This window comes from Diorhabda sublineata, chromosome 5 (assembly GCF_026230105.1).
Source record: "Diorhabda sublineata isolate icDioSubl1.1 chromosome 5, icDioSubl1.1, whole genome shotgun sequence".
Lineage (NCBI taxonomy): Eukaryota > Metazoa > Arthropoda > Insecta > Coleoptera > Chrysomelidae > Diorhabda > Diorhabda sublineata.
The window spans coordinates 17,375,324-17,402,548 of NC_079478.1; the positions used below are offsets into that span (position 1 = coordinate 17,375,324).

The 27,225-nt window shown below is 32.3% G+C and overlaps 1 protein-coding gene across 1 annotated transcript; it reads right to left on the reverse strand.

The window, feature by feature from the left end:
• Positions 1 to 1,669: 1,669 nt before the first annotated feature.
• Positions 1,670 to 21,594, reverse strand: LOC130444113 (homeobox protein Hmx). The gene is made up of 4 exons (XM_056779124.1): positions 21,260 to 21,594; positions 14,083 to 14,231; positions 2,221 to 2,687; positions 1,670 to 2,135 (listed from the first exon to the last, which is right to left on the reverse strand). The coding sequence occupies exons 1-4, from the start codon at positions 21,592 to 21,594 to the stop codon at positions 1,788 to 1,790; spliced, it is 1,299 nt and encodes a 432-aa protein (XP_056635102.1). The 3' UTR covers positions 1,670 to 1,787.
• Between the last annotated feature and the right edge of the window lie 5,631 nt (positions 21,595 to 27,225).

A 27,225-nucleotide genomic window follows, 5' to 3' on the forward strand; every position in this document is an offset into this window, starting at 1 on the left:
AATTTATTGTATAATTTTTTAATTATACCGGAAAGTTATATGCCAGGATAAAAATAACTGTATAGAAATGTAGCTGAGAGAAATTTAGCGTTTCAGTCTTTCATGAGCGATGTTGTCTCCAAGAACAAGATATTTTAAAATCCTAATGTATCCCTTTCGTAGTATTTCTGATGCATGTCGAGATATGAAAACTGCGACACGCATAATTTCATTTTGTAACGTTCACAGTTTTCTCTTGAGATTTTCCAATTGTTCTGCTTTCTCTTTACAATATTTTATATTTAGTTCAAATTGACTGTACTGATTGATTAGTGAGATAAAATTCAGTGCCTCCTTTGTCCTTTGAGATATCAATTTAAAAATTTGAATGATTGTGAACATCATTAGTCTTCATATTTTAAAATTATTTTCAATTTTAAATGGTTTAGTTGCAATTAGTTTGACTTATAACAATAATGTAGAGTTGTGATGGGTTGTACGGTATTTAAAGTTAAAACCAGTATTCCATAAAAATCGTAACAAGTGCAATACCCTGTAAAATATAAGAGAAATTCAAGAATCAAAATCTGCTCCGGTCAAAGCATTCGAATAGTAGTGGAAATTTTGGAAACTTATTCATTTCTTCAATATTCATCAAATCTAATAAAGGGTGAATCCAAATACTAATACATTATTTTCCCGATTTCTTTTTAATTGAATCACTCTGTATTTTGTGTGAGTATCGGAAAGTACTAGTAACATACTTCTTTTTTTATTTTGATTTTTCTGAGCTAAACATTGATTATGTATCCATGTCTATTCATTTAACAATTAATTGTGCGTTGGCTACGATTTATTTGTCAAAAACTAATATTTTATCATCGCTGTTTGGTTGAATTGCTACAAAGAATAAAGGTGAATTTTATCACACTAATAAATCGTCCTTTGTAACATTTATCTAACCAATTTCACAAAACATTTTATAATTCAAAACTATGTGTTACAAAATCCAATAAGGACGATCTGGCAAGTACTACAAATGTACTTTGCATTGTACCATTATAACAATGTCTCATTGTAGTACAAATCTTTGAAAGAAATGAAAAAAGAAACTTCCTTATATGTAATTAAATATATAAATACATAATAGCAAATATAGAAGATAACTTCGTGGATGATGAGGTACCATCAATCATGAATAGTTTTAAATGCTTTGGCACAACTAGCACAAGGAACAGCTTAGGTACAGAGATAATTAGAAGTCGTATTATCAGCGCTAAGAGAATAATCAGTTGTTAGAATAGCCTAGCTGAGACCAACTCCAATCTAAAAGCGTATGGATAGAATAAATGGAAAGAGAAATCAGAAATATATGGTATAGGAAAATAAAATACATAGAGGCTATGCATAAAGCTTATTTTGGATAACGATTTATGGAGACGGATAGAAAGGAGGCTTTATTTTTCAGGTATTATAAAAATGTAGCTCAAGTTGAACTGAAACATTAGAACTATTTCGTTACAAAAACAAATTGAGTATTAAAGAAGATCAAATTAAATGAAAAAAAGTTTACAAATCACTGGTTTGCTGTACTGATGTTACCGTGGATAAGAAGAAAAAAAGTTATTATCTACCACATACCTCAAACTTAAGCGCATATATAAAAAAATCATTTTACGTTCTAAGCATGATTGGATTTGCTTTTGCTCTTTATCAATATTAGTGAAACACAAACCAGTTCTTAACTTTTTTGTCACATAGACTCACCACTATTTCCAGATTACACATTAATGTCCAATTTCTCTAATTCAGACTAATCCAGACATAGGCGGCCTACTCACAGGACTAGAAGGTAAACTATGTACAGCTGCAGCTACCGCAGCTTGATGGTGATAATACAAACTACTTGGATATGCGGGTGAAGATACTACGGAACCACTTCCATTGTTCGCACTATCTCTATTTTCTAATTGATGATGAAGACTTAGTGGATGATTTTGATCGAAAGGGTGTCGTATTGAGGAGTTAGCTGATTCGTGATAGAGAATTGGAACTCGGACTAAACGCTGCGCCGCGTGTGCCATGTTTGCAGCTTCTAATTCGGCAGCTAGTTGCCTTTTCCATTTGTTTCGTCGATTTTGGAACCATATTTTTACCTGTAACGAGAAAGAGCTGTTTAATCCATTTGTGCTCACTTTATTATAGAAGGAGGTCACTTTTTCACATTGAAATTATAATTACCTGGGTTTCTGTCAAATGTAAACTAGCAGCCAGCCCCGCTCTCTCCGATGAAGACAAATACCTTTTCATATCGAAGGTACTTTCCAACTGAAACACCTGTGATCTGGAAAATACCGTTCTCGTTTTCTTTTTCCTTTTGTTAGACATGGAATTGCCGGGACTCATACTAGCACAGTTACTCTTTTTATCTTTATCATTATCGTAATCACTTTCTTCATCTTCGACGTCTTCTTCGATAACAAGATTCTCGTTTTCTCGATACGGACTTTTCGATCTGATGTTTATGTAGTTTTGGTCTAGGAAAGCTGGATGGGAGGAAGATAGGATATTTGAGTTGTTCGGACTGGAAGGAGGCGATCTAGGATTATCTGATGGAGAAGATGGGCGAGAAGAACGACTTTCTGGATTTGTAAGTGGTCGAGCATGTGGAGAAGCTGGCGGACTTTGATCTTCAGTAGTTGAACCTCCTGTAAAAAATACGAAATTATTATTATCAAATTAATATCAATTTCTGAAAACCTGCTTATTGTTTGTAAAGTAATAAACTTTAATAAAATGGGTTTAGCAGCACACAGTTGCTTTGAGTATATTATTAAAAAAAACCGTTGCACACTATGATATTATAACGATGGTTTCGAATTCCACGTACATTTATAAAAAAAAAGAAGTAATAATGATGATGATATTGATAATTTCAATTGAGCTAATGCTTATAATGTTCTCCATTGACTATTATGTAATAACCTAAAAGCGAACTAAATCTTTCTGAATATTCCTAACTTGAAGCAATAATAATTCATTTCTCTCTTTAATAAGCGTCTGCTGCAATCACTGCTTTGGAAAGAAGCAAGGGAATAGATGAAGGAAATTGGAACAAACATAATCATTAATACCCTATTCTACTAAGCGGTAGAAGGGTGTACAAATTATACGAGGCTTGCTGCTTAAGTTTTGAAATATGGCATCACTGATATAAATATGTCAAATCTAACATTGCTATCATAAAGTTTGACATTTATAATGGTGAACGTATTCAGAACGTATTGTCATATGATTGCTATTTGAGTTGTTTATAGATACTTGAAGCATTCATTTAGATCAAAAAATGGAATTAAATCGCGAACATTCTCTTGTGATGATTTTCTATGACTTTCGACGTGGATTAAATCAACAGAAGTGTGCCGATCAACTCGCTTCGAATTATGATGATGCACAATCTTTAGCTACCGTGTTTCGAAGGTTTCCCAGATACCATTCTGGCCGCACTTCGCTACAAGATGAATTTCGTGAAGGTCATCCAAAATCGGCTGCTAGAAGTCAGAAAACATCCATGCTGTGCGTAAACTGATATTGCAAGATCTTCATGGGACATACCGTGATATGCTGAACAAATTCAATTGCGATGTTCAAAAGAAGTCTATAAAATTTTGACAGTCGACTAATTATGGATCTATGCATATGAACTCAAAACTAAACAACAATCAACTGTATGGGGCTTTCAAGAAGAGTCAAATCCAACAAAAGTTGTTCGCGAATGAAGTAGTTTGAAGCAATTGATTGCCTGTTTTTTTAGAATAACTGGACATGTTGCCACAAGAAAATCACTACAACAATGCAAGCTCTCAAACAAAAACGTTTTTGAACAGTCAAAACATCGAATTGATGAGTCATCTGCAATACATTCCTTGTTAGACATCCAATATTATAGCTGATAAGAAATAAATTACGAGATGAACGCTTTTCTACACATGAAGGTGGTTGATTCGTTAAAATCACATACTTTGGCAAAAGTATATTGATCTCACAGAAGAATATTTTGGAAAACAATCAAGCCATATCCAATTATAAATATTCTTTTTTATTTTTCTATATCAAAACTCGTATATACTTAGCCTGTTCCATTTTGTAAAGTTTGCTTATGTGGAAATTAGTGAAATGATTAAGCTCTGGCCATCTCGATGAGAAAACGCACCATTTTGTTGAGTGTGGTTGAATATGGCTCTCCCTTATCTCATTCCGACAATATAAAAGAATTTTGTTAATTTGATTCGCCATTTGAAATTATTGCTTTGTTTAGTTACTCTATAATTTGATCACAATACTTCAGTCTTCTATCAGGATCAGCTTTTAGTACTTCCTATAGTATAACTATAGTTATACTATAGTTATATTATAGTTATACTACAGTTATCCTATATATGTTGGGTAGAGATACCTATGAGGGTTTCTTTGAAGAACTAGTGATAGATTTTTTTGATATTCTGAAGGCAGTTCGACAATTAGTACATGTTACCTTTAAATGTCCATTTGCTTGAATTCTCTTCTTCTTTTACCTAAAGGACTTTCGATATGAAATTTTCACTCAAATATTTATAACAACAACGAATCAATTCCATATACACCTTTGGGATGGCGTTAAGTGCGTAAGAAAGTTCCAATTAGTATGATTTCATTGAAAAAATAATACGTTTATTAGTATTTACGTATGAAATGTAATGTAAATGAAAAATTTAATATTTTTCTATTTGTATAATTCACCTAGAACGATAAATAAATGTTTTCTTAACACGTATATTGACTAAAAGAGCTCAGTTATATCTGCAATTAAATCCATGAGTGAAAAACCTGTTTAAAACACTAATGAAATATTTCAAAATTTAGTTTTTGATGATTAACTAGGGTCAGAATAAAAGGATGATCTGTTTTTTAAGAAATTTATATAATTCCTCCGGTATAAGGATATTTGTAGACGTACCGGTGTTTAAAGGTAGTCACGCACTTGTGTATTGGACGAAGCTTTCGCAACGGACGGATGGGATTTATTTCTTCGGTTGCGCACGCAGCGAGCTCCACAAATTACCGACTCCGAGGTCTCTCGCCAATAGTGAGTTTGAGTGGCATCCTGTATCTGCGGAACTCTCGTACGTTTGGTTTTTGACTTCCTTTATTATAAAAATTTTTATTTTTGTGAAATGTACAGTATGAATATTGAAGGAATTATAATAATTTCTTGCTTGCTGGCAGAAGAAGAAGAGAAAGAGCTGACCAGAAAGCTCTCAATTTGGGTTCATCAAATCAATCAGAAGAGACAGGAGTATGGAACGAAATCATTGAAATAAATGTATTGTTACTTACTGCGATGGTTCATCCTCCTTCCTATCTCTTCTCAAATATTGTCTCTGCGTTATTGATTGGAGTATTGAGGGTTCCTCAGATTATATAACTCTTCATACTCCTGCACGATCACAATTAACTGAGCTGCATCCATCTCAGGTAACAATCCAGTTATAATAAATAATATACAGATAGACGACACGAAGTCCAGCACGTGCTTAACGTCGAACTGAATATTCTAACTACAATCGGCTCCGTACACAGAGAAAGAAGGGGTGCGCATATTGCAGGAATTCCTGATACTGTTGATACTCTGTACGGATGATTCGGAATGAATTCATTTGAATCAATGTTTCAATTTTTTTAATCAGATTCGGAAAATCCGATCCGTCCGATGCGTGGGTGTGCTCTGTCCGATGACGACAAGTGCGTGACTACCTTAAGGAACGCTTGCTGCTTCATATAAGATGGATATTATGGAGAAGAAGAAGTGATTTTTTGCGTTGATTGCCAATCCATAAAAATCTTTCTGTTTGATTATGTAGGTAGCAGAATTTCTCTTTAGCATGCGGATAACTCTAATATGTTAACAAGAGTACGCATTTCGTCTTCATTTAATGAATTTGTAGTACTTGTAGTATTTACCTTGTATGCGAAACAAACAGAACTCACGTTATAAATTCACGCGAGGCACCAAACGGCACAATTGATATTTCTAAAAACAAATAGTAGCTAAATATCATCTACTTGCACCAAATTAATACATTTGATATAATTTGCCCCGAATAATATTACATCCAAATGTCAATATTATTCAATTGAAAAAAGTACGAAGAATTAATATTCTTTTCGTAATCCATAGATTCTGTGAATGTTGTTGATAAATTCATCTAAATCACTTTTATCTAGAGAACTAAAATTTACTAATAAACCCGTTGTCAAGTATATATCCAGATGAAAAAAAAATTATTCCCTATTGCCCGTATAACCCCAAATTCATGTACAATAACGGTTTCGAAGAAAGACATCATTAATCAACGAAAATTAACCATTGAGATAAGAATCCGATTACATTTGAAACATTAATTTTTTGCAAAAATATTTATTCATTCATTAAGTGAGGCGAAGTGTTATTATTAGCTAACGGGATAACCATCAAACGAATGGACATTTTGGTCATTTACGAGTATCAAACAAAGGCATTTACCCCGTGAGACACCTGGTATCCAATGTTTTTGCACGTTTTATAAGTTGGATGACCGAATTAATTTCCATTTATTAAATAACGTCCCTGAATGTAGTTTTTGGTTTTAGAATACTGAATATTTTTGGATACATAAAAGTGATGTATATATAATTGTGATTCGGTTAATAAATCAGAATTTTATCATGTCATTGATTTGCATAACATTTTCATCAGAGTGATACCAGATCAACAACAACAAAAATCTGATATTGAAAAGTTTTATAATATGCAACCCATAATAAATCATCCTTCAATGACATTATCTTGTTCTTTAATATTCATCTCCAAAAATCAAAAAATGGTATATTGTTAGTCTTTTCCTCACACAGTTCTCGTAAGAAAAGTATGCGGGGTATTGCACTACCGACTTCAATAATATCAAAATAATTGTGTATTTTGTAGTAATTTTTACCAATATTTTGCTAATATTTTCAGTTGATGGAATATATAAATTTTTGTTTCATTCGAGTTCTCAGTTCGAATAAACAGTAAAATTTTGATGCAATTGAGAACTTGAAACTTTTATATGTGTACTTATCACCCCAACAGAGTTGGAGATCAAAATCCACTAGAGTGTATAAAATAATCGTATTTATTTAAATTATCCCATAGAGCCAGAAATTAACCAAATCGCAGAGGTACAAGAAATGAATTGTGCCCAGTTTGTGTATAAAATTCTTCTGAATATAATTTGGTTCAAAGTGTGTATGGAATTATTTGAAAAAGACTAAGAGAAAACAGTTTTTTAGGTGAAGTTGGGATTGCACACATGTATTCAGGAGATTGATAAAATCTAGGAAGTATACAGGGTGTTTCTATATTCGACCGACTACGCTCTACTACAGAAAGATCTCACTAAATTATTCATTTTGATATAAGAATACGAACCACCCTTACGGGGCCACCCTTACGAACATTTTAAATCAAAATAAAAACTGCCGTAAATCAAGAACGCCTTTAAATTTTTTTTTTCAAAAATGGTACCAATATTCTCTTCAATAAAGTAATATTTTGACATAAACAAAGACACGCTTTTCAATGACAAAACGGTGTAATAAATGCATTGAAGTAAGCGACCAACAGTTTGAACAACTACTGTAACTTTGTCAATTTTGTTATTGTTTTAAGAAATTTTGGTTTGAAATTGAGATTATGAATAATTTTTATTTGTTTTGAACTACTTACGCTTAATAATTATCCGAAATTAAATGAATAATTAATTAATTTGTAAATTCTTGCAGACTTTTGTTTAAAGGTAAATTTCTACAACACTGTTCATTTTAGCTCCAAAAAGGTTGTTAGTTTCTTAATTAAAAATAATCAGGCAATTTAAAACAAAATTAAAAAAAATAATTTGTTCCAGTGGGGTGAAAAATAGGGGGAAAAAGTGATAACTAACACTGACAGCGCACCACTGGTTAAATTTGTTTGTGTCAAAATATTACTATATTCAGGAGCATATTGGTCATCAAATTTGAGAATAAAATTTAAAGGTGCTCTTGATTTATGGCAAATTTTTTATTTTTATTCAGCAACTGGGCCCCGTAAGGGTTCGTATTCCTATATCAAAATGAAATCATTTATTGAGATCTCTCTGTGGTTAGGTTAGATTGTCGGTCGAATATAGAAACACCCTGTATATTAGAAGGAACGGATGTCGTTTCTGCGTATATCGATATGGAAAAAATTGAAGTACCGACAACTGCAAAAAGTAATGTAGGGAATATTCAAAACACAGAGAATCGAGATTCAAAGTACCTATGATTGAATAAATTTATAATGAAAAGGAAAGTAAAATTTCAAGCCAATTGCTATTTATGACTGAATAAACTATAGAAAATAATAACAGAAAAATATAGGTTTGCTACAATTTTTGTCGCACAAGTGCTGTATTTAAGAAAAATATCTAGTTACGTTTGGCATAATAAACTTCCAAATGTCAATCAGATAAATTTGCTAATCTTCTCAATCAAGAAATACACAACAATGAGTCAGAACATACAGAAGAAATAGTATAAATTAACATAACGGAAGAATCAGAAATAAAAATTAGTAGACAAGAGATACAACATGCAATCACAGATCTAAAGAATGGAAATGCACCAGTTCGAGTTAAGTGGAAACGTCGATTTTTTATCAATCTCTTAAAAATTATTAAAAAAAACTCATTTTTAAACAGAAAAGACCTAAAACCAAAAACATTCAGAAACATTAATATATCAAAAGGTCTAAGAACTAAGAAAACCTTTTCTATATCTCATAAGTACATAGAATTTGAGAAATTCATGAATCATCAAAGTGTAATATTTTGAATATGTTATATAATATAGATGTATTGTATTGTAATTTTCATTATTGAATGAGAAGTTTATTCTTTTAACACCCCACAACAATTTAGTTTCGAATTGCATGTTCAAATTAAAACCTGAAAACTGATATCTAGTAATTGCAGCAAATTGTGAAACGGCTTCAGTCGACTTACAAAGAATTGCGTAATCAAATTTAAGGCGATTAGAAACCGGGTATTTACGGGGGGTTTGGAAAGTATTTTTATTGTTAGGACTGATTTTCAGAGTTAATGCGTCGCAGTTGAGGGGCTTGCGATTATTAGCACAAGACGAAACCAATGGTAGACATATTAAGGGGTAACAATAACAGCTATTTCATTTTTATTAAGATCATATGATAGTACACAAACATTACAAAATGATTCATATCTTTTGCATGTAGAGCGGTTGATAATTCCTTAATTCATAGACCAGCTCTCACAGAGGTAACGTCAGTATTGGGGAATGATAAACCTGACCAAAAGATCGTGATGTAAATGATCAAAATCAAATATACCGGTATAAAATCGAATTCTAAATAGATTTTACTTCGATTTATCATTACCACAAGCTAATGATGTGGTTGAAGTATTTTTTTTTAGATAAATAAGGTCGATCAAAGATATAAATATCATGTTTTAGTTGACTAGATTTGTTGATCATACTCCGCGATCTCACATTTGACACTACTGATTTTGTGGTCTTAGTCAATCTGATTAAGCCCACTTGTAATCAATGTAATCGTAAACAGCCAGTCTGTAAATTTTGAGATGTCATGGAATTAGAGTAGTTAGAATTGGCACTGCACTTTTAAGTACCACGATCTTTAAGTAAGGAGCTGTGATTACAGGTGAGTCGCTACTATTATAGAGTAAATAGTCATTTGTGGGAACGATTTGTCATTCAAATATAAATTTATCGAGAGAGCATGTGCGATCTATGCTCTACTTGTATTTCAAGGTGAATTTAAATTAACAACAAAGCCTTAGAAGTTCTTCACGAGCAACTGTGTTTCGCTGTTATTGCAAATTTGAAAAGGTTGGATAATTGCTAGTTAATCAGGTCCCTGCTCGCTTATTTTTGGATACAGTGAGAAAAATTCTAAACAATTTTTTCATAAACCTACCCCACTGGAAAAACCTGTGTGGATTCACCAGATTTACCAACACTAATAATGGTGAAAAATCAAGGAACTTATGTACGCAGTTTTCTTTCGTTGTACAAGAATAGTGAAAGTAATTAAGCTTGAAGAACAACGTACACCAAACTGGTACATCACAAAATGTTCATCTACAGCTCTTGGGTCAATTTTGTGTGATGTGTGATTTCTGACCATTTTTCAGCCCAAGGAAACTTTCAAGTGGTCAATCCATTTTTGAGAACATTTCAAAAAATGAGAAGATTCATAGTTTTCTTGTATTTTGTATTTATCGTAAGAATGTCGTCACGAGAATTAAGTATTAGGGTAAGGTCGCCTAAGAGTAAGTATCGTGAGTTTATAAGAAGTAAGTGATGTCCAAGTGTTTTCATACACATTTTCCAATATCTCATGTCAAAAGTAAGTTATATTAAAAATTTTACTGAAATCTGTCCAGCCCAAAGTGAATTATTAATGTTTCGGCTATCTTTATTGTAGTTTTTTATGCATTTAATTCGTAAGTATAAGTTGGATAAAAGGTTATGTTCACGCCGGTATCCTGAACCGTGGTGTATCTTCAGTTTGACTTTATGGGTTTTTCACGCTACAATAGACTTATTTAGTGGCGATAATTCAGTTTTAATTCGAGATGGATTGAAATCCAATAGTCCGCAACGACGATTTCTCCAAGAGTACGCGTGCGTTCTCTTTGATGCTTCTTTTTTACAGTTTACTATTTTTGGATTTTGTCGTGGATGGATCCTTTCTATAAGACAAAACGTGACCAATAAATTAAATGTACACAGAAAAGTTGGGATGAAATAAAAGAAAACAGTAACAATGGACAGTCCAAAAGATCCTTAGCCAGAGAATGCGGTATAAATGAAGCAACACTTAGGAAACGGTTGAAATCAGGACATATTCCCACATATTTAGGTAGTTCTAAGCCCGTCTTTGATTCAAAGCAAAAGCGTTATTTAGTAAACAAAATAAAACAGTTGGATGGACTTTTTGACAATCAAAGAATTACGAGCAGTTGTATATCAATTCACACAGAAAATAAAGTTAAATCATCCTACAGCCAGAAAAGTGACAGATGGATGACTATGAATCCAGGAAAAGTCATTACTATATCTCAAGTGGCTTCACTTTTTGGAAAAGCATATACGAAGACGGCTTCAATCAAAAATGGTGAGCACTGTTTCTCAGCAACAAGAATATGACCTTAGAAACATCATATTTCCAATGATATTGATTTTGCTCCTGCCAGCGTTTCTTAGATAATGTAATAGAAATTGAAATAGTGATAGAAGGTGAGGAAGTGGAACAAGAGTTTTTGAAAAATGCACCAAACGTGCCGATAGTTTCAGCATTCGTAAACGAATCACTACAACCTGGGCCAAGTGGTTTGTCTCTTTATAGTAATGGAAATGAGTTTTATCCGTATTACATTCCTACGAAAACCAATGATTCTACCAAAATATTCAGAGACGCGACAAACAAATTGATAACAGATAAATCACAATCTAAATTAACTATAACTGGTGATTACCACATCTAATCTGAAGTAGAAGATTGTAAATTTTATAGTTAAGTACAAGGATGTGGTTATTTTATTTTAAATCAACATAGCGGAATTGAAGCAACTGAAAAGGCGGTGAAAGGAAAGCTACAAGTGATAAGTACTTGATCAGAATTTGAAGTGAAAAATAGACAAACTGTTAAAAGAGACTTGAGCAAAAGACCAAAAATAAAAAGGAGAAGTAAATTTATCCCAAGCTTCTGAAAAAATGAAAATCATCACCATCAAGAGAAATTTGTGAAACATGTCCTGCGTGTAATGAAGTGGACTATGAGCCCCTAGAAACAAACCTGATACAGAACCTATAAAAAATGGTTTCATGAAATTTGCACCGCATATGAAGGACTGTATAATTATTTTTGCGATTTGTGCCCGAAAAGAGGTTGACTGCGAACTCTTAGGTTAACTTCGTACTCTTGTAACTAACGTACTTTTGAGGGAAAGTGAGATCCAAGAGGACGAATGTTGAAAATTTTTTATTTTATTTTTCGTTAACCATAATAGGAAGTCACTAAGTTTTGATTTGTTTTTATATTCTCATATATATCTCACTCAAATATTAAATATTTATTTTCGAAAATTGATTGAGTATAACTAATGTATAGCACAGAGAAAGTTAGCGTACTCTTAGCTCTTAGGCGACGTTACCAGACGTAGAAACTTAGTGACTTGTTTAAAGTTAGAAAGCTTTGAAGGGCAAAATAATTGACCAAATTTGCAAAAATGACAGATGACACTTTCGACCTCTAAATTAGGGTGAAAAATGACCAAAATTATTTTTGACTGTCTCTATAAACGATATCCTAAAAAAATTATCTCCCTTTCCGCATCTCCGTTTTGATTTCGTAGAAAAAAGATTCGTTACCACAGCCAGATCCTTTTATCATTAAACAAGCCCAAGTTTGGAGATGAATATGACCAATAATGAGGATGATGACAATGAATTGAACATTTTTGAGCGACAACAAGAAGAAGATGACGAAAAAGAAGAAGAAGAACTAGCTTCCATTGACAATCAATTTTAATATTTAAACTTACATTTTAATAAATGTATAATACCATACTCAATGATGAATAAAAATGTGTATAAAATCTATTACCTTACTGTTTTTTTATTTTAAAATATATAATCCAGAATTAATAATATACTATAGTTAAATAGTTGAACATAAATAATTAATAATTAGTCCATAAATAATGGGCATTGTTCAATAATTATAATTTTTTAGTAAGTATTTGACTTTTAAGTTTAAACAAAAGATGTAAAGAATTTTATACTCTACAACTTTTAAAATGAATACAAATCTCATTTGAGCAATAGAAACCGAGTTATTCGCAAAAAACCGATTTTGATGACCTTTGACCTTCAATATCGTAAGACACGGACACGATAACAATGGTGACTTTTGAGACAATATTTAGAACGAAAAAACGAAAAGATTTATACCAATTTTCAGCTTATTATCTTCCATTTTGAAGTGAAACCCATAATATGACTGGCCTATTATTTCTAAATGTTGATTAAAACTACATGGCAGCTACATGACAGTTATGTATACTCAGTATGCACAAAAACCAGGTAATTGTAACCAAGGTAACGGAAAATTGATGTAATTATTCTTGGATTTGTTGATTAAAATTCAAATTACAAAAACTAGGTCATGTTTTATATCAAGCATAACCTCATTTGATTTGTATGTGCCATCATTAGGTATGATCCGCGACTGCATAAGTTTCACAAATTTCTTGTTGAAGTATAATATATAATATATGCACATCATAAAAGGCAATCTTACCTGCGCTTTACGTCAGGTTTCAAAATATCCACGTAAGGAAACGCATCATTTCTCTCCCTTGGTATATAAATAGCTATTTTATTAACAAAATTGATTAAATGCTTCTAATTTTGATGTAATGAAAGGATATAATCTAATATTTAATTGAAGGGCATTATTTTCCTCATTTTATCCAGCTCATTACATTCTTAGTTAGAGTATTGAATGTATTTGCCTCACTAAACACCGATTTTCACGCCGTCTCTGTTTTGGAGGGCTTTCGTCGATTAGTATCAAACTTTCCGTTTTATATGGCTTCAAGAAACCATTTTGGTGCTGTTTTAAGTATCTTCGAATATGCTAGTAAATCTGTCACGGACCTGTCACTTGAGATTGTTGACATAATAACGCGAGTCGATAATTTGAAGGAAAATCTGGAAATATAAGACGAGGACATCGACGACAAAATTAAGGCCGTCCTTGAGAAACCTCACATGAGAATATTTTATTTTTAGAAATAATAAATTTTAAATCCGGTAAACGAGCAACTAGAAATTAATTGTTTTGTGTTATTGTTTTACTCGTTTAGAAAAGATAATCTACTAACTATTTAAAATTTTGTGGTTGAGATTTTGAAAACTATCGAGAGAAATCACATTTGTTGATTAATAATGACTTACCGGTAGGACTTTGTTGTTCTTTAGGAACTTGAGTTGGTATTCTTCCCCAGTACCAAGGTAACGTTCTAGGATCCGTAGGGTTAACACATAGTGCGGCATATCTACTACTTGCTGCTGCTAGAGCTCCAAAATGAGACATTAAACCTAACCTGTAACAATATAAACTTGTTTCATTATCAAAGCTGATTAGTTTATCCAATAAGAAATTGCGGTTAGATAAATATATCTTTTCTCAACAAGCTGATACGCTTTGAGTTATATGCACATGTTGTATACATTATTTTTTCTACAGCCTTATACAAAAAAAATGAAAATGAAATAGACGATATTTTAAATTAAGCTCCTTGATTTAGATTGAAAGTTAATTGTAAATGATATAATTTTGTTTCTTCGCAATTTGAATATTGAAAACGCAATTGTTGGATTATTGTTTTGTTACCAGATAAATCTTCATTCAAATGGTGAATATTTGTAACAGTCAAATTGGTCTCTTGATTCTTATATGATGCAGAAGATTGGTTTCTTGTAATATTCGTAAAGCACAATTTATTTTTGTGTTGAGAGAATTGCTCACTCACATTCCCTTCTGCAACAGCAGTGGATTTCCATCCTCTATGTTGTTTTAATTGAATAATGTCTTCACCCGAATCAACTAGAAGCGATGCCGAAGTACGCCGAAACATATGACCTGTATATTCTTCTGGATGCGATAAACTTAAATATTTCGCATTAACGATGGAATTTTCGAAAAAGTATTTATACCAACAACTTGATTTGTACATTTTCCATTTCTATATGATAGGAAAAAGTGATTGCTGGTTGCGTTTTTCGGTATTAGATTAGCATTTTTTTGATATAAATGTATTAAATTCATATTTGAACTGGTTTCTTCAATTTCTCTAATAACTGTAGAGGACTTGAATTTTTTAGACCTTCCTTCAAAATAAGCTAATAGGATGCGTTCTGGAAGCTGTGAATATTAATCTGGTTCCGCCATTTCATGAAAGTGTTATATTCTTTTAGATAGTGTTCTTTGAATTTTTCCGGCAATAAACACTAATTAACTGTGGTGGCTAATGGAAAGCGTAACATGAAGTTAACGTGGCTGTTTTTTGAATCCTTTTTTACTTTTTTTCACTGTAACCATAAACAACCGCTTTAAGCGCTAAAATCCGGTGGAATATAAGTTACTTTAGAGACAGGGCGTAGAAAACATACATTATAATTTAGTCTTCTTGCTTTATTTACAGCGATCAATCAATTACCTCCTCGGTGTGGGGGTGGATCAATATTAACGACAAACCGTTCATTGTTTGTTTTCTGTAGATTTCCTTAAATAAGTTTCGAGGCTATTTTGAGAAGAAAAAATCCTCCCAGTACATGTGGAAATGAGCAATATCGCCAAGATCTTTAAAAGATTGAGTGTGTTTGTAGATACGTCTTGGTTGCATTCTCCAAGAGCATCCCTAGTATTTATTCCATATGCCACAAATCTAATTCAGCTTTTACAAAGATTTTCCATAAATGTCAAAGTAATGTTTTTGATTACCAAAATTAATGTGTTCTTTACAACACACAGTCGAAATTAAAGAGTTGAGAGTTGATAAAGTGGCCTTATGATTTTGGAATCTTGACTGAAGCTGATAAATGCAATTTTCCAAAAGTGGAATATCATTATGGCAATTTTGAAATAAGCTTCCTGAAAACTTCAGAAGATGTTTAATCAATTTTTTAGTTCCGTCTTTGTGGTTGAATCGACGTTTTGTAAAGCTGTTAATAAATCGAAGAAGGGAGATTGAAATATTATGCCTAGTGTATGTGTTTGGAAACAACCGTCGTAAGCAACCCAAGCTCATAACAATATCATTCGAAATGACTAATTTGAAAAAATTTTCCTATGGATATTTTTCAGAATCCACGCTAGAGCTTAAGTCGTCCAGTGTACCAACAATAGCTTCCTTAAATCTTAACAATCCATAATGATTTTTAACTGATCGAGGAGATTTCTATAGTGCTTTTCAGAAGTTTCTCCGATATTCTCATTAAACCGCTTGATTCAATTTGCGGAGGAAATTTCCTACCGATTTTATTATTTCAAGAGTATTTACAATAGGCTGAACCTGGCAAGAATGACCCAGAGCTAAATTTAATGAATTTGAGCTGAAAGAAACGTATAAGGCACTAACAACTGCTTGCATGCCTGCAAAATTTCATTCCATAGTAAAAACTTTCATATTTTTGTCTGATCAAATATTCGTAATTAACTCACAAAAATTTCATATCCGATCAAACTGCATTAGTTGAATATTTTCCTCTTGTATTCTCGAAAGTTACAAAAGCTGAAATATCTTCACGCAAGATTATCTTCTTGTGAAACATCAGTAGTTTCGTGAAGAAGTAGTGAGAAAAATTTTGATTCAAACCCTGCAAAAGTATTTGGCTTACATTGTAATTACCTACATTTTGTATGTCTCTTTCAAGTAGGTAATGTTCATTGTCATTAGTCGCACTAGGTATTTGTTAAAAGAATTATTCTATATTTTCTCCATTTCGGGGATCTAACCCTTTTGATACCCCCTGGCTATGGAACTGGTATTAAATCAGATGTTATAAAAGAAAAGGTGAGTTTGAAGTTTGAAAAAGAAAGTAAAAACTTTGCATTTTCAACGTTTATGCAGATCAGAATTTCTGAAATAAAGTACTAACGTACTTAGTTACTACAAATGGTAACTTTCTTCAATACTATTCTTTTCAACTGCCAGTAATAAGAAAAACAGAGGAAAATAATTATTTATTGGACAAACTCAAGAGTTCGAAATAGTAAATTTACCATAGATAAAAAAGGTAAATGCTAAAGCTATTAAATAAACTGAAACTTACAGCAATGGATTTAAGATTCAGAATCAGGATAAAAGAACCAAAAACAGATTTTTATGGGGCATATTGAATGGTTTCGTTATCTGTTATTTAAAGAATAACGTTTTCGTAAACTCTGTTAGTCGCGCTTCAACATTATGAAAGTTTTTGCCATTCATGTTTTATTTTAGAATCATTTAGGTCTGGAATATACTAACTAGTGGTAAAAAAATATAGGTTTAAGACTTTCGAGAAATGAGTTAGTTAGTGATGCTGATCACAAAGACCATTCATACAAATAAAACTATAATGATAGCTTATGTGTGTTATTTATTAATGTTATAATTATTAATTAACATTTCCCAAAAATATTTTTTGTGAAAATCTGAAAAACATGTGTCTTTTGAGTAAGAAAAATGGTACTTGTACTGCACTGCTATATAGTAGGGATTGGAGATACCCTAGTGCTACAATTGCAGCATCTTCTTGAAGTGGCCCTGTCATGTTGCTGGCGACTGCACTCTAGACAAAATTATTGGGGGACTGTTCGTTTGTGACGTTAATTGCAGGACCTGGAGAAGACGCAGCGGTGCTATGAGGGCTACTAGTTGCCGATTCAGGTCTTTTTTTGACATATGCAATTATTAATAGACTTAAATCCGGGCGTGAAGAAGGCTGCAGTTGCTACCATTTTTGGGATTTCCTGTCATCAACATAACTTTAGTTAATCAAATTTATTGACAAAATTCATGAAAGCGTTGTAGTCTAAGACGAGCTCTGGACAGGATACTTCAGTACCAGTACCATCGCGCTCTCTGCGGTCAACATTTCCTCAGACTGTTTTTGGATCATATATTTCGACAAAATAAATACTGATCTCCTATCTTTCTATTTTTGCAAATTTATTTTTCTATTACTAACTTGGTAATCATGTTTACCTCTTCGTAAATGCAAAAAGTAAAATATTAGCCTCACATATTTTCACTTGTAGAGGATAACTATTGACGGAATTGTCAAAATATACTATGATTTCACCCTCCAAATTTTTGGTACAATTTCTTTACATTTCTACCATCCAAGTCAGTTTCTACCCTAGTACCTTCTTACCGTAAATATTAAAATCGGGGCAATAATCTGACTGTGTACACATCAACTAAACCTTTTACCCTCGCTTAGTGGCCTTTTTTGGCATATTTTGTTTCTGCCTTTAAATTTGTTTCTCATCAATAGAAATTCTTCCTAATAGCTTGTAATTTTGTTGAATCTTTGTTCGCAGAATGTCAAGTAAAGGCCTAATTCCATAAAGTTTTTCATAATCTGGGTTATTTCTGTTGGGAAATACACTATTATCATTCACGTGCAAGTTATGTAAAATCCAACAGAAACGGTTGAAGCTCAAGAACTTCGAAGCATAGCTATTATGTAAATCAGGTGTTGAAGACCAGTAATGTTTGTGGTTCCGCAATTATTTTATATCCATCACCAAGTTTGAGGCAATAAAAACATCAAGCTTTACAGTTGTGGTAGGTTTTAAAGGCTTTCCGTAAAGGTTAGTATGAAAACATAAAATCTCTTGTAAATGCTCGATCCAAAAAAGAAGGAATAGTGAAAGAGCACTAACGTTCTCCGTGCTTAGACTTTCATCTATTATTTCCACACTTTCAATAAATTCATCGAGTATTACCATCCTATAATTGTTTTTTCATTTAGAGATAGATAGATGGATGTCATCATCGGAATCAAAGTCTTCATTATAGTTTACTTGAACTTCTCCAATTACATCACCTCTCACCATCGGATTTCGCTGATACTCTCTATTTTCTTCAGCACCAAAAATACTTTCGTTATTTGAAGGAATATCTTTTAACAAGTTTTCTGCAATTTCTCTATATTTTAGTTTGTGTGAGTGACGCGACGTACTGAAAACAAAACGAAAAAGATATTAGCAGTAACATTCAAAAGCTTCATGTACGTAACCCACAACAGTCACTTTATTTTTCTTGCCATTAAGCATGGAAAAACTAGAAGTATTTTCATGTAAATATGTATGAATTAGATATATTATATTACATTTATATAAAAAGTAAAAGGTAAAGAAATAAGCTTACTTACCCGTTTCACAGATTTTTTTATCAAACACGCGTATAAAAGTCTATTTGCACAATATAAACTTCAACGCAAATGACATGTCATTCATTCAATATACCGCCAATCGTCGCAAATTGTAAAGCGTACATTATTATTCAACCGTTTGTCGTTAGATGGCGTAGATTATAAAAAATTAGAAATAGGTGAATAGTGACAATAATCACCAAGACTGAAAGAGTTAACCAAAGAATAGCTACGAGTAAAAAAACGGTCATAAATGCTATTATTAAGAATTTATAATTTTCTGTATTTTGTTTTTGAATAAAACATCAATACTGATGTTATAATCAGACGTTACTTTTCATCCAAGCCGTCGAAAGACGTACTTATTAGGAAAATGAGATCGATATGATTTCCTCTTTTATTTTTATTTTCATTGCCGTTTTGCTATGCCGTTGCCGTCGGTCTGTGCCGTCATATTTCAATATTCCCTCGTGGCAATCTATACTAACTTAGTCTCTCCCATTAAATTTGCATCAAGTTAAGTGTTTCTCTTCAGAAGAGAACTCCTGGAGCGGAAGAAAAGTTCAAGACTTCCGACGGAGTATTCCCTAAGAAGCTTAGTCAGCCTCGTTTAAGTGCCTCGATATTGCTACATGATCAGTAAACAACTTTGAAGTGAAAAGTATAGCCAACAAGTACTCAAAATATTGCAGATGAACGAAATGCTTTAAAATATGAAAAAGTTACAGAAAAAATACTTTTCGAAAATATTATTTTTATCTTTACAAATTAAAATAAAATCAAATTAGTTTGCGATATTCGTAATAATAATTCTAATGTGATGATAATTTAACTGTAAAATTTATATTTTGTATTGAATTGTAATTTAAAATGCAGGGTGTCAAGAAAAAAATGCGGGCATCGAGCGCACGTGAGTGAAGCGCACATATTATATTGTATCATCAATCCCTGTATTATTGCCCTGTAGAGGAGCTACTCCTATATCAGGGTCTACTCAAACAAACTACCTCCCTTACAAAAATCCTCCTTATATAACCAAGCTTTTACCAACGAATCCCCTTTCCTCTCTCCCTGTATTTAGGTGGAATGTTTATTACCGTAAATAGAAGTAAAAAAATTATGAAACAGTTGAAAACAGAGTAACAAAGAGTTCATATTTTCTCATCAATGTGATTGTAGTCATAGTCTCCTAACCTAACCTACCCTTACCTAATCTAACCTTACCTTTTTTGTGGAAAATTCAAAATATCTACCCAATTTTTTAATTATTTTGAACCTTACACCGAAACTCTGATGGTTCTTCGTTTTGTCTTAATGACAATAATTATTCAAAGTTTGTATGTTCGCCCATCTCTAGGACTCACTTCAGTAGATCGAATTTTCTTGTGCGCTCCTTGCACCCCATCCGAGAAAGTGTGGTTAACTAATTATTTTAACTAATAAGTATGTATAAGATCTCCATTATGAATTACTCATCATTTGTATTGAAGACAAGTCTTACTAATTTTGCTGTAATTATTGAATTAAAATATTCTTGAAAAGTGGGTAGCCTGTTATATTTATCTCAAAGAATTTTCTCGTTAGTAGTCAAATTGTTAAAATATTTGTCTTAATTCCACAAAAGGAGAATAAGCAGAGTAAATAAAGCAGAGAAAATAAGATGCTTCCAACGGATAAGCTTTCTCGAGGCGTCTTCCGTATAATCGCTTCAAATGCATGTCGACTTCTACCATTCTCTTTCACGAACTTAATCGTAACGATATAATTCAAAGAACTTGATGGTAATTGAATGTTTGAAAACTGATAATGCGCATTCATTTGGAGTTTTAATATACATATTTTAATTCAAAATATCAATTTGTCGCGTATGATAGAATATATATATATATATATATATATATATATATATATATATATATATATATATATATATATATATAATTTTTGTGACCCACGTCATAATTATTAGAGAAATTTGAGAATATGTAACATAAGTGCATTGCCTTCCAAAAACAAATATATGTTTCTATTTTTCGAAAAATTTTCACAACAACTCAATACGACTGTCGAACAGACACCAAATATCCAAAATGACTGAAATTTTAATGAGAATCTCTCAACGCTTACGCAAACATGTATATTGATAAGTGCATAATTATTATTTAGTTGTATTCATTCAATGTATATAATAAACATTTTCAGTACTAACCTTGAAAGTACTCCACCATCAGGACCACTCCCAATTCCACTTCCTTCTAAAACGTTTCCTCCTTGTACTCCTGACAGAAATCCACCATTTTTCTTTATCGTCGGATCGGCTCTCGATAATATACTTGATATAGAAAAATTCGTTGATCCCCCCACACCTTTTTTATTATCTTTATCAGTCCTTTCATTGTCTTCACTAGTTTTTATCACTGGGTACGACAAACCGGAACTATGATTGATGAGACGATAGGTATCAGGTTCGGGGGAATTATTCCTACTGGTGGATTCAGGGCTGGAAACTACATTAATTTCTGCCTCACGAGTAGGTGATGTCATTTTGTAAGACTAAAAGAAAGAAAATATTACTTAACATATGTTTGCAGGTTAAAAAATTACAGATATATAAGTATAAAAAATTGCAAGATTTTGAAAGAAAATGCTTCGTGAAATGCTTTTGATAGTTTTCGAAAGCGAATATATGATTTTATTAATAAAAACATATTGTTTAATTGTATGAAAGTTGCATTGTAATGGCAAATATCTAATCAAGAATAAATTTTTTGGCACAAATTTTTTTGTAAAATAATACGTTTTGATATGTATTCCCCGAATATAAAATATATTGAACTCATTTTAGGGCAAGTAATGCTCTATGCAACACTAACTGCAAGGTGAAGGTAGCCGGCACATCACGAAAATTCAATGTCAGAAGAGTTATGAAGCAAATGGATGATCTTTTTTTGTATTCTGTCCAACATGACCTTGAAAAGAATAGCTAGGAGGCTGCAGACCAACCCGGAAGGAACCCTACTCAGCCCATCAAGACAGAAAGTGGCCTACGTAGACGATGTTGATCTGCTAAGCAAAAGAGAAATAGAACTTAGAGAGGACTTTTTACATGCAATGAAGAATCCAATCGAGCTGGGCTCGGTGTGAACGAAGCGAAGACAAAGTACGTGCAGCAGAGACCAAGCAGATACTATAAGCCGCATAGACAACTCCAAATATCTTGGATTTCTCATAACTGAAAGCAACGAGACTGCATTGGAGATTCAGGGGGGAGTGAAAGCTGGAAAAAAGGCGTATTACAGTGCCCACACTGACTGACCATGACTGCCGAACTGAAACTCAATTCGCATCTATGGCCCAATCCAAGACCAAGGGGAATGGCGGATTCGTACTAACGTTGAGGCTTGTATGTAGAGCCCAGCCTGGTAGCAGAGATCAAGAGTGCGGAACTAAGATGACTCGATCACTTCGAACGGATGCCGGAGGGACGAGGAGTCAAACTTGCATGGCGGCAAAAGTCAGAAGACCGTAGACTACCAGGACGACCACGCATAAGATGACAGGACGACGTAAAACAGGGCCTAAAAGAGCTGGGCCGAAACTATAAAAATTGTGGACGGTTGTCCGGGAGTCCAAGGCTGTTCAAGGACCGTAGCGCCAATTGGTTGACTTAATGCACAATTGTACTAATAATATAAATTAGATAACCGTATCAAAATAAATTTTTAAGCTTTATATGCTTCCAATAAGTAAGTTGAATAAATTAAATTTATGATTCTATATTAATAAAGAAAGTAATTTTGATCTTAATACAGAAGTAGTGTTTGAGGAATTGATTTTCTACCTAAACTAAAATATCATGTGTTAAGTACCTATGCAATTACGCACAACTTTTTGAAAATGAGTAGTTGGATTCATTTCTTTTTGGTAGTAAGAAGAGAACTGCTTAATTAAAAGGAAATGAGTCTAGATGAAATATTTCTTAAATATATATACCTATATTGAGTGTTAAATGTAAAAGTCTAAAAAATATATATTAGTGCTAGCTTATTTTTTATTATTAACTTTGATTACTTGTTATCAAAAGGTAATGTAGTTGGTCGCGTATTTTAATTGAAAATATTTATAAATAAAAACAGGAACTCTACTGATTTTGATTATGAGTCTTTAGTAGAAAATACAGCTTATTAATCTGATATCCTAGATCAACCAAAAAAATTCAATTCGAAACTACGAGTCAAGGAAAAGCATATTATTAGATATAGATAGTACACAAGCCTTCATTTAAGAGCTACAAAACTGTCATTGTAAAATGAATATATGAAATATATCTGAACAGTCGGAAATAAGAATGGCAGTTTATTGGAGAGATAAAAGAATTTGTAACCACCTTTAATCCCTTGAATCTGAAATCCAAAGAATTCAATTAACAAAAAACTGCATTTCTGTGAGGTTCATTTTTTGGATGTGGTCGAATTTCCTAATATTTTTTCAGTCTATAGTTCATTCCAGGAAAATATAATTTTTGAAAATCACCAATTTCACTCAAAATGAACTAACAAACAATGATAAATATTAAGACAGAAAATAAATGACCAAGATAACATTGACTCAATCAAAAATTCCGAGTCAAGTATATCAAAATATGTGAATCAGTTGCACTCTCAATCATCACACAGAAAATTATTTCTAAAAATCTTTCGAATAACTACGTATTCATTATCAGGGAATTAATTCAACGAGAATTGCGGTTGAATACATCTTTTACAAAATTATTCCATTTTAAAATAATTGCGTTCACAATACAACCTTCAAAATATTACAAATATATTACCACGATTCTCGTTTAATTAATTCTCTGATGACGAATACTCTGTTAATAGTAAGCTTGGAATATCTATTAAAACGGAATCCACGGTGGGGTTTGATTGCAACAGTTCCACAAAAATAACGTTAAAAAAATAGTTACCATAAATATATAGATAGATAGAATCAACAGAATAAAAGATTATTATCTCAAATGTATTTATTACGTTCTTTCCTTCATTTTGCTTCGCAATCCCGCGATATTTTACCACTAAATTCAATCAATCGATTCAGGAAAAAAATATTTCAAAATCTAATCTAATTTTTTCAGGTCAATATTATTGAATTAAAATCCAATTTATAATGAACAATAATCAAAACAATTTCGTATATTTAATGTGCTAGCTCGGAGCGTTCGCTCAATTAAGTGGTATTTAATTGTATATTTATTATCTGTTATTTTAATTTGGATGGGATATTATTTCCCTGAGCAATCATTCTATTCGTTTTATTAGCAGAATTACCATGTTTAATGATACAGTACTCTAAACATGTAAAAGATGCACCGAAATAAAAACCAATTCTCAAAAATTGATTTCTATTTTATGTTGTTTCTTGTATGCAAGAATATTTTGAAATGTGATGTGGTGAAACGTTGATACGAAAATGCAATTTCAAACATTTCGTTTCAAATTAAACTTAGTTCTTGTGATATTAATGATACTCACCGTTTTTTGCTGTTCAATAATAGTATAGAAAATCACTGCGAAATCATCTGTAATCACTAAAATATTCACAGAAACGACACAATCAAATTCGACCGTAATTCGCGTATTTTTCGCAAAACAATAAAATATCTGCGAACCGAAAGCTGGACTATGACAGAATACGTTGTAAGTATTTCGAATTGAGTTTCTGTGGACATCATAGGGCGGTTTCCACCCTAGACACTCCCCGACTCTATCAGAAACACCCCTAAATCTACCGCACTCTCTTTCCACCTCACTTTATTTAACCGTTCATCTCTTTTTCGTATATCTCTAACGGTTTTGTGATACTTCTAAACCGTGTCGCTATGTGTAAATTTGTTTTGTAGGGGCTGCAACGTGTCTCCCTCGATAGAAGGTGGGGGTGATGAGCTCCCTTAAACTGTTGTTTCTTAGTAGTTGATTCCGTCACAAGATGTGTTTTCTCACGAGTGAATGTTGAGGTAATCCCGCAAGTTAACAAATGATTTCAGGTAATTTGACAGAATGTGATGTGGAAGGCGTGTTTTGAGGGCTACATAAGGAGAGTTTTTGTGATACAGTTAATTGGCGAAAATACTAAAGAGAAATAATAGGTGGGTAGGTGGATGAATTTGGATGATACATAGGGTATCTTTTTTACTGTCTGCACTAGATTTTTGTAAAAAAGCGTTCCATCGTTATATACACTAAAAAACATATATTTATTGAAAAAAAAGTAGAAGTGTATTTTGACACAAAAATAGTTAAAAAATAATGTAATCAGATAAATTGACGTATATATTGGAATTAATTTAGTCAGAATGTAATAAAAAGTTAGTTCATATTCATCATTGATAATAATCATCTAGGAACTCTTGATATGTTATCAAATAACAAGGGTGAAGCTGTTGGATTAAGCTTCTCCAAACGATAAAGTTATTCTACGACCCATTCATAAAGTGCCATCTAATGATGTTTTCATGAGGTTTTTAATGGGGTTTGCCATGCTGTAAGATGCTTTTTGACCTTTCTTGTATATTTATTATTGTTCAACACTAGTTGTAAGCAGTAAATTTCATCTTATTATCGAATCTATACGAGTTACTTCTAATTTCTAATCTCTTGACATTTGTAATTGAATAAATATCTCGCCGCTTGACATGATGCAATACAACGTGCAATTCAATGCAAAACGCAATATTTCTTCATCAAAAGCTTGCGCAGATACTTGAGCTTATTGTTTCATGGAGAAAACTGGCACTTGCAACATTATCGGCTTGGTGCCATTTCTATCGCGTTGCATTTCTAGTTACTTTATGATAACAACGGCAACAACCAACCTGTCCATCAGGCTTTAACACCAATGCAGCAGCAGATATCATTATTGCCAAAGGCAAGTAAATTAAACAAAAAAGTAATGAGTGGATCATTGGCGATCATTATAGATATAGATATAATGATCTGCAGATGCTGCAGTCTTGCTTTTGGAGCCTATTGATATGTTGGTTGCTAAACCAAAAGTAACTAGATTTCTCCCTAGAATTGCAGCTAGCACACAATAAATATGGTACCAATCTATTAACGTTGCAAGTGCGAGATCTTGCATGAAATATATGCAATATACTTGTCAGAGACTATAATCATGGATAGTAGTTTGTTTTGTTTACTCTTTTCGTAGTCTCCAAAGTGAAATAAAATAAATGTACATACTTGTTCTTTAGTTGATTATATGTTTAATTTGTTCTAATAGCTAAACTCAATCTATTTGATTCGTACACAATGCAAAGTAGAAAAGCATGTAAATGTTATTTTGCCTGACTACAAACAGTTTATTGGACAAACAAGATAGAAGAACAAATAAACATCAATGAGAAAAGCAAAATTTGTCAACAAGAATAGATTAAGATTAAAATGCATACAAAGAAAAATGGAAAAAGTAGAGTAGATACAAAGTAGCAAAAAATTGATGAGAAGAATTTAGAGAAAAATGGGTTTGACAAATAACATACAACAAAGTACAGAAAATGAAAGAAGAGGGTGATTCTCACAGATAATGAAAATAGGGAAGGAGTACTTTTTAATTCCACTTTATACTAAGACTAGTGTCCATAACCTTTCCGATATATGACCGCGTGTACTATAATTCTTGCTCAAACAAATGAAAGAAATTTGAAAAATACATCATCATTGGGTCCTTTTTAATATTTGTTTTGAAATAGCAGGTCGATATAATAATTTCAAGAGATTGAATGAATAATAAAAATATTGAAAGAGAATAAGATATACTTTTCATGATTCGACCCAAAACATCATCATTATGTATGATGGAAAAATCTATCTCATTTTCACTCTCTAGTACCGTACGCCAATGTTAAAAAAATTGTATATAATGCCAATTAATTCATTCTCCCATTTTCCAGCATACAATAATTATGATCACTGAAGTTTGAGAGAAGAATCGAATTATTGATAAATGCGATATTAGGTAGATATTTATAATTTATTGTACCATAATATATTTTGATTTTCTCTGGTATTCTGTTCATTAAAATAAAAATTTGTACTGATATTGACTGCGGGACGAGAATCAAGACCAGACTTTCCACTTTTTTGTAAAACAAGACGAGATTTGCATAGCGTTATA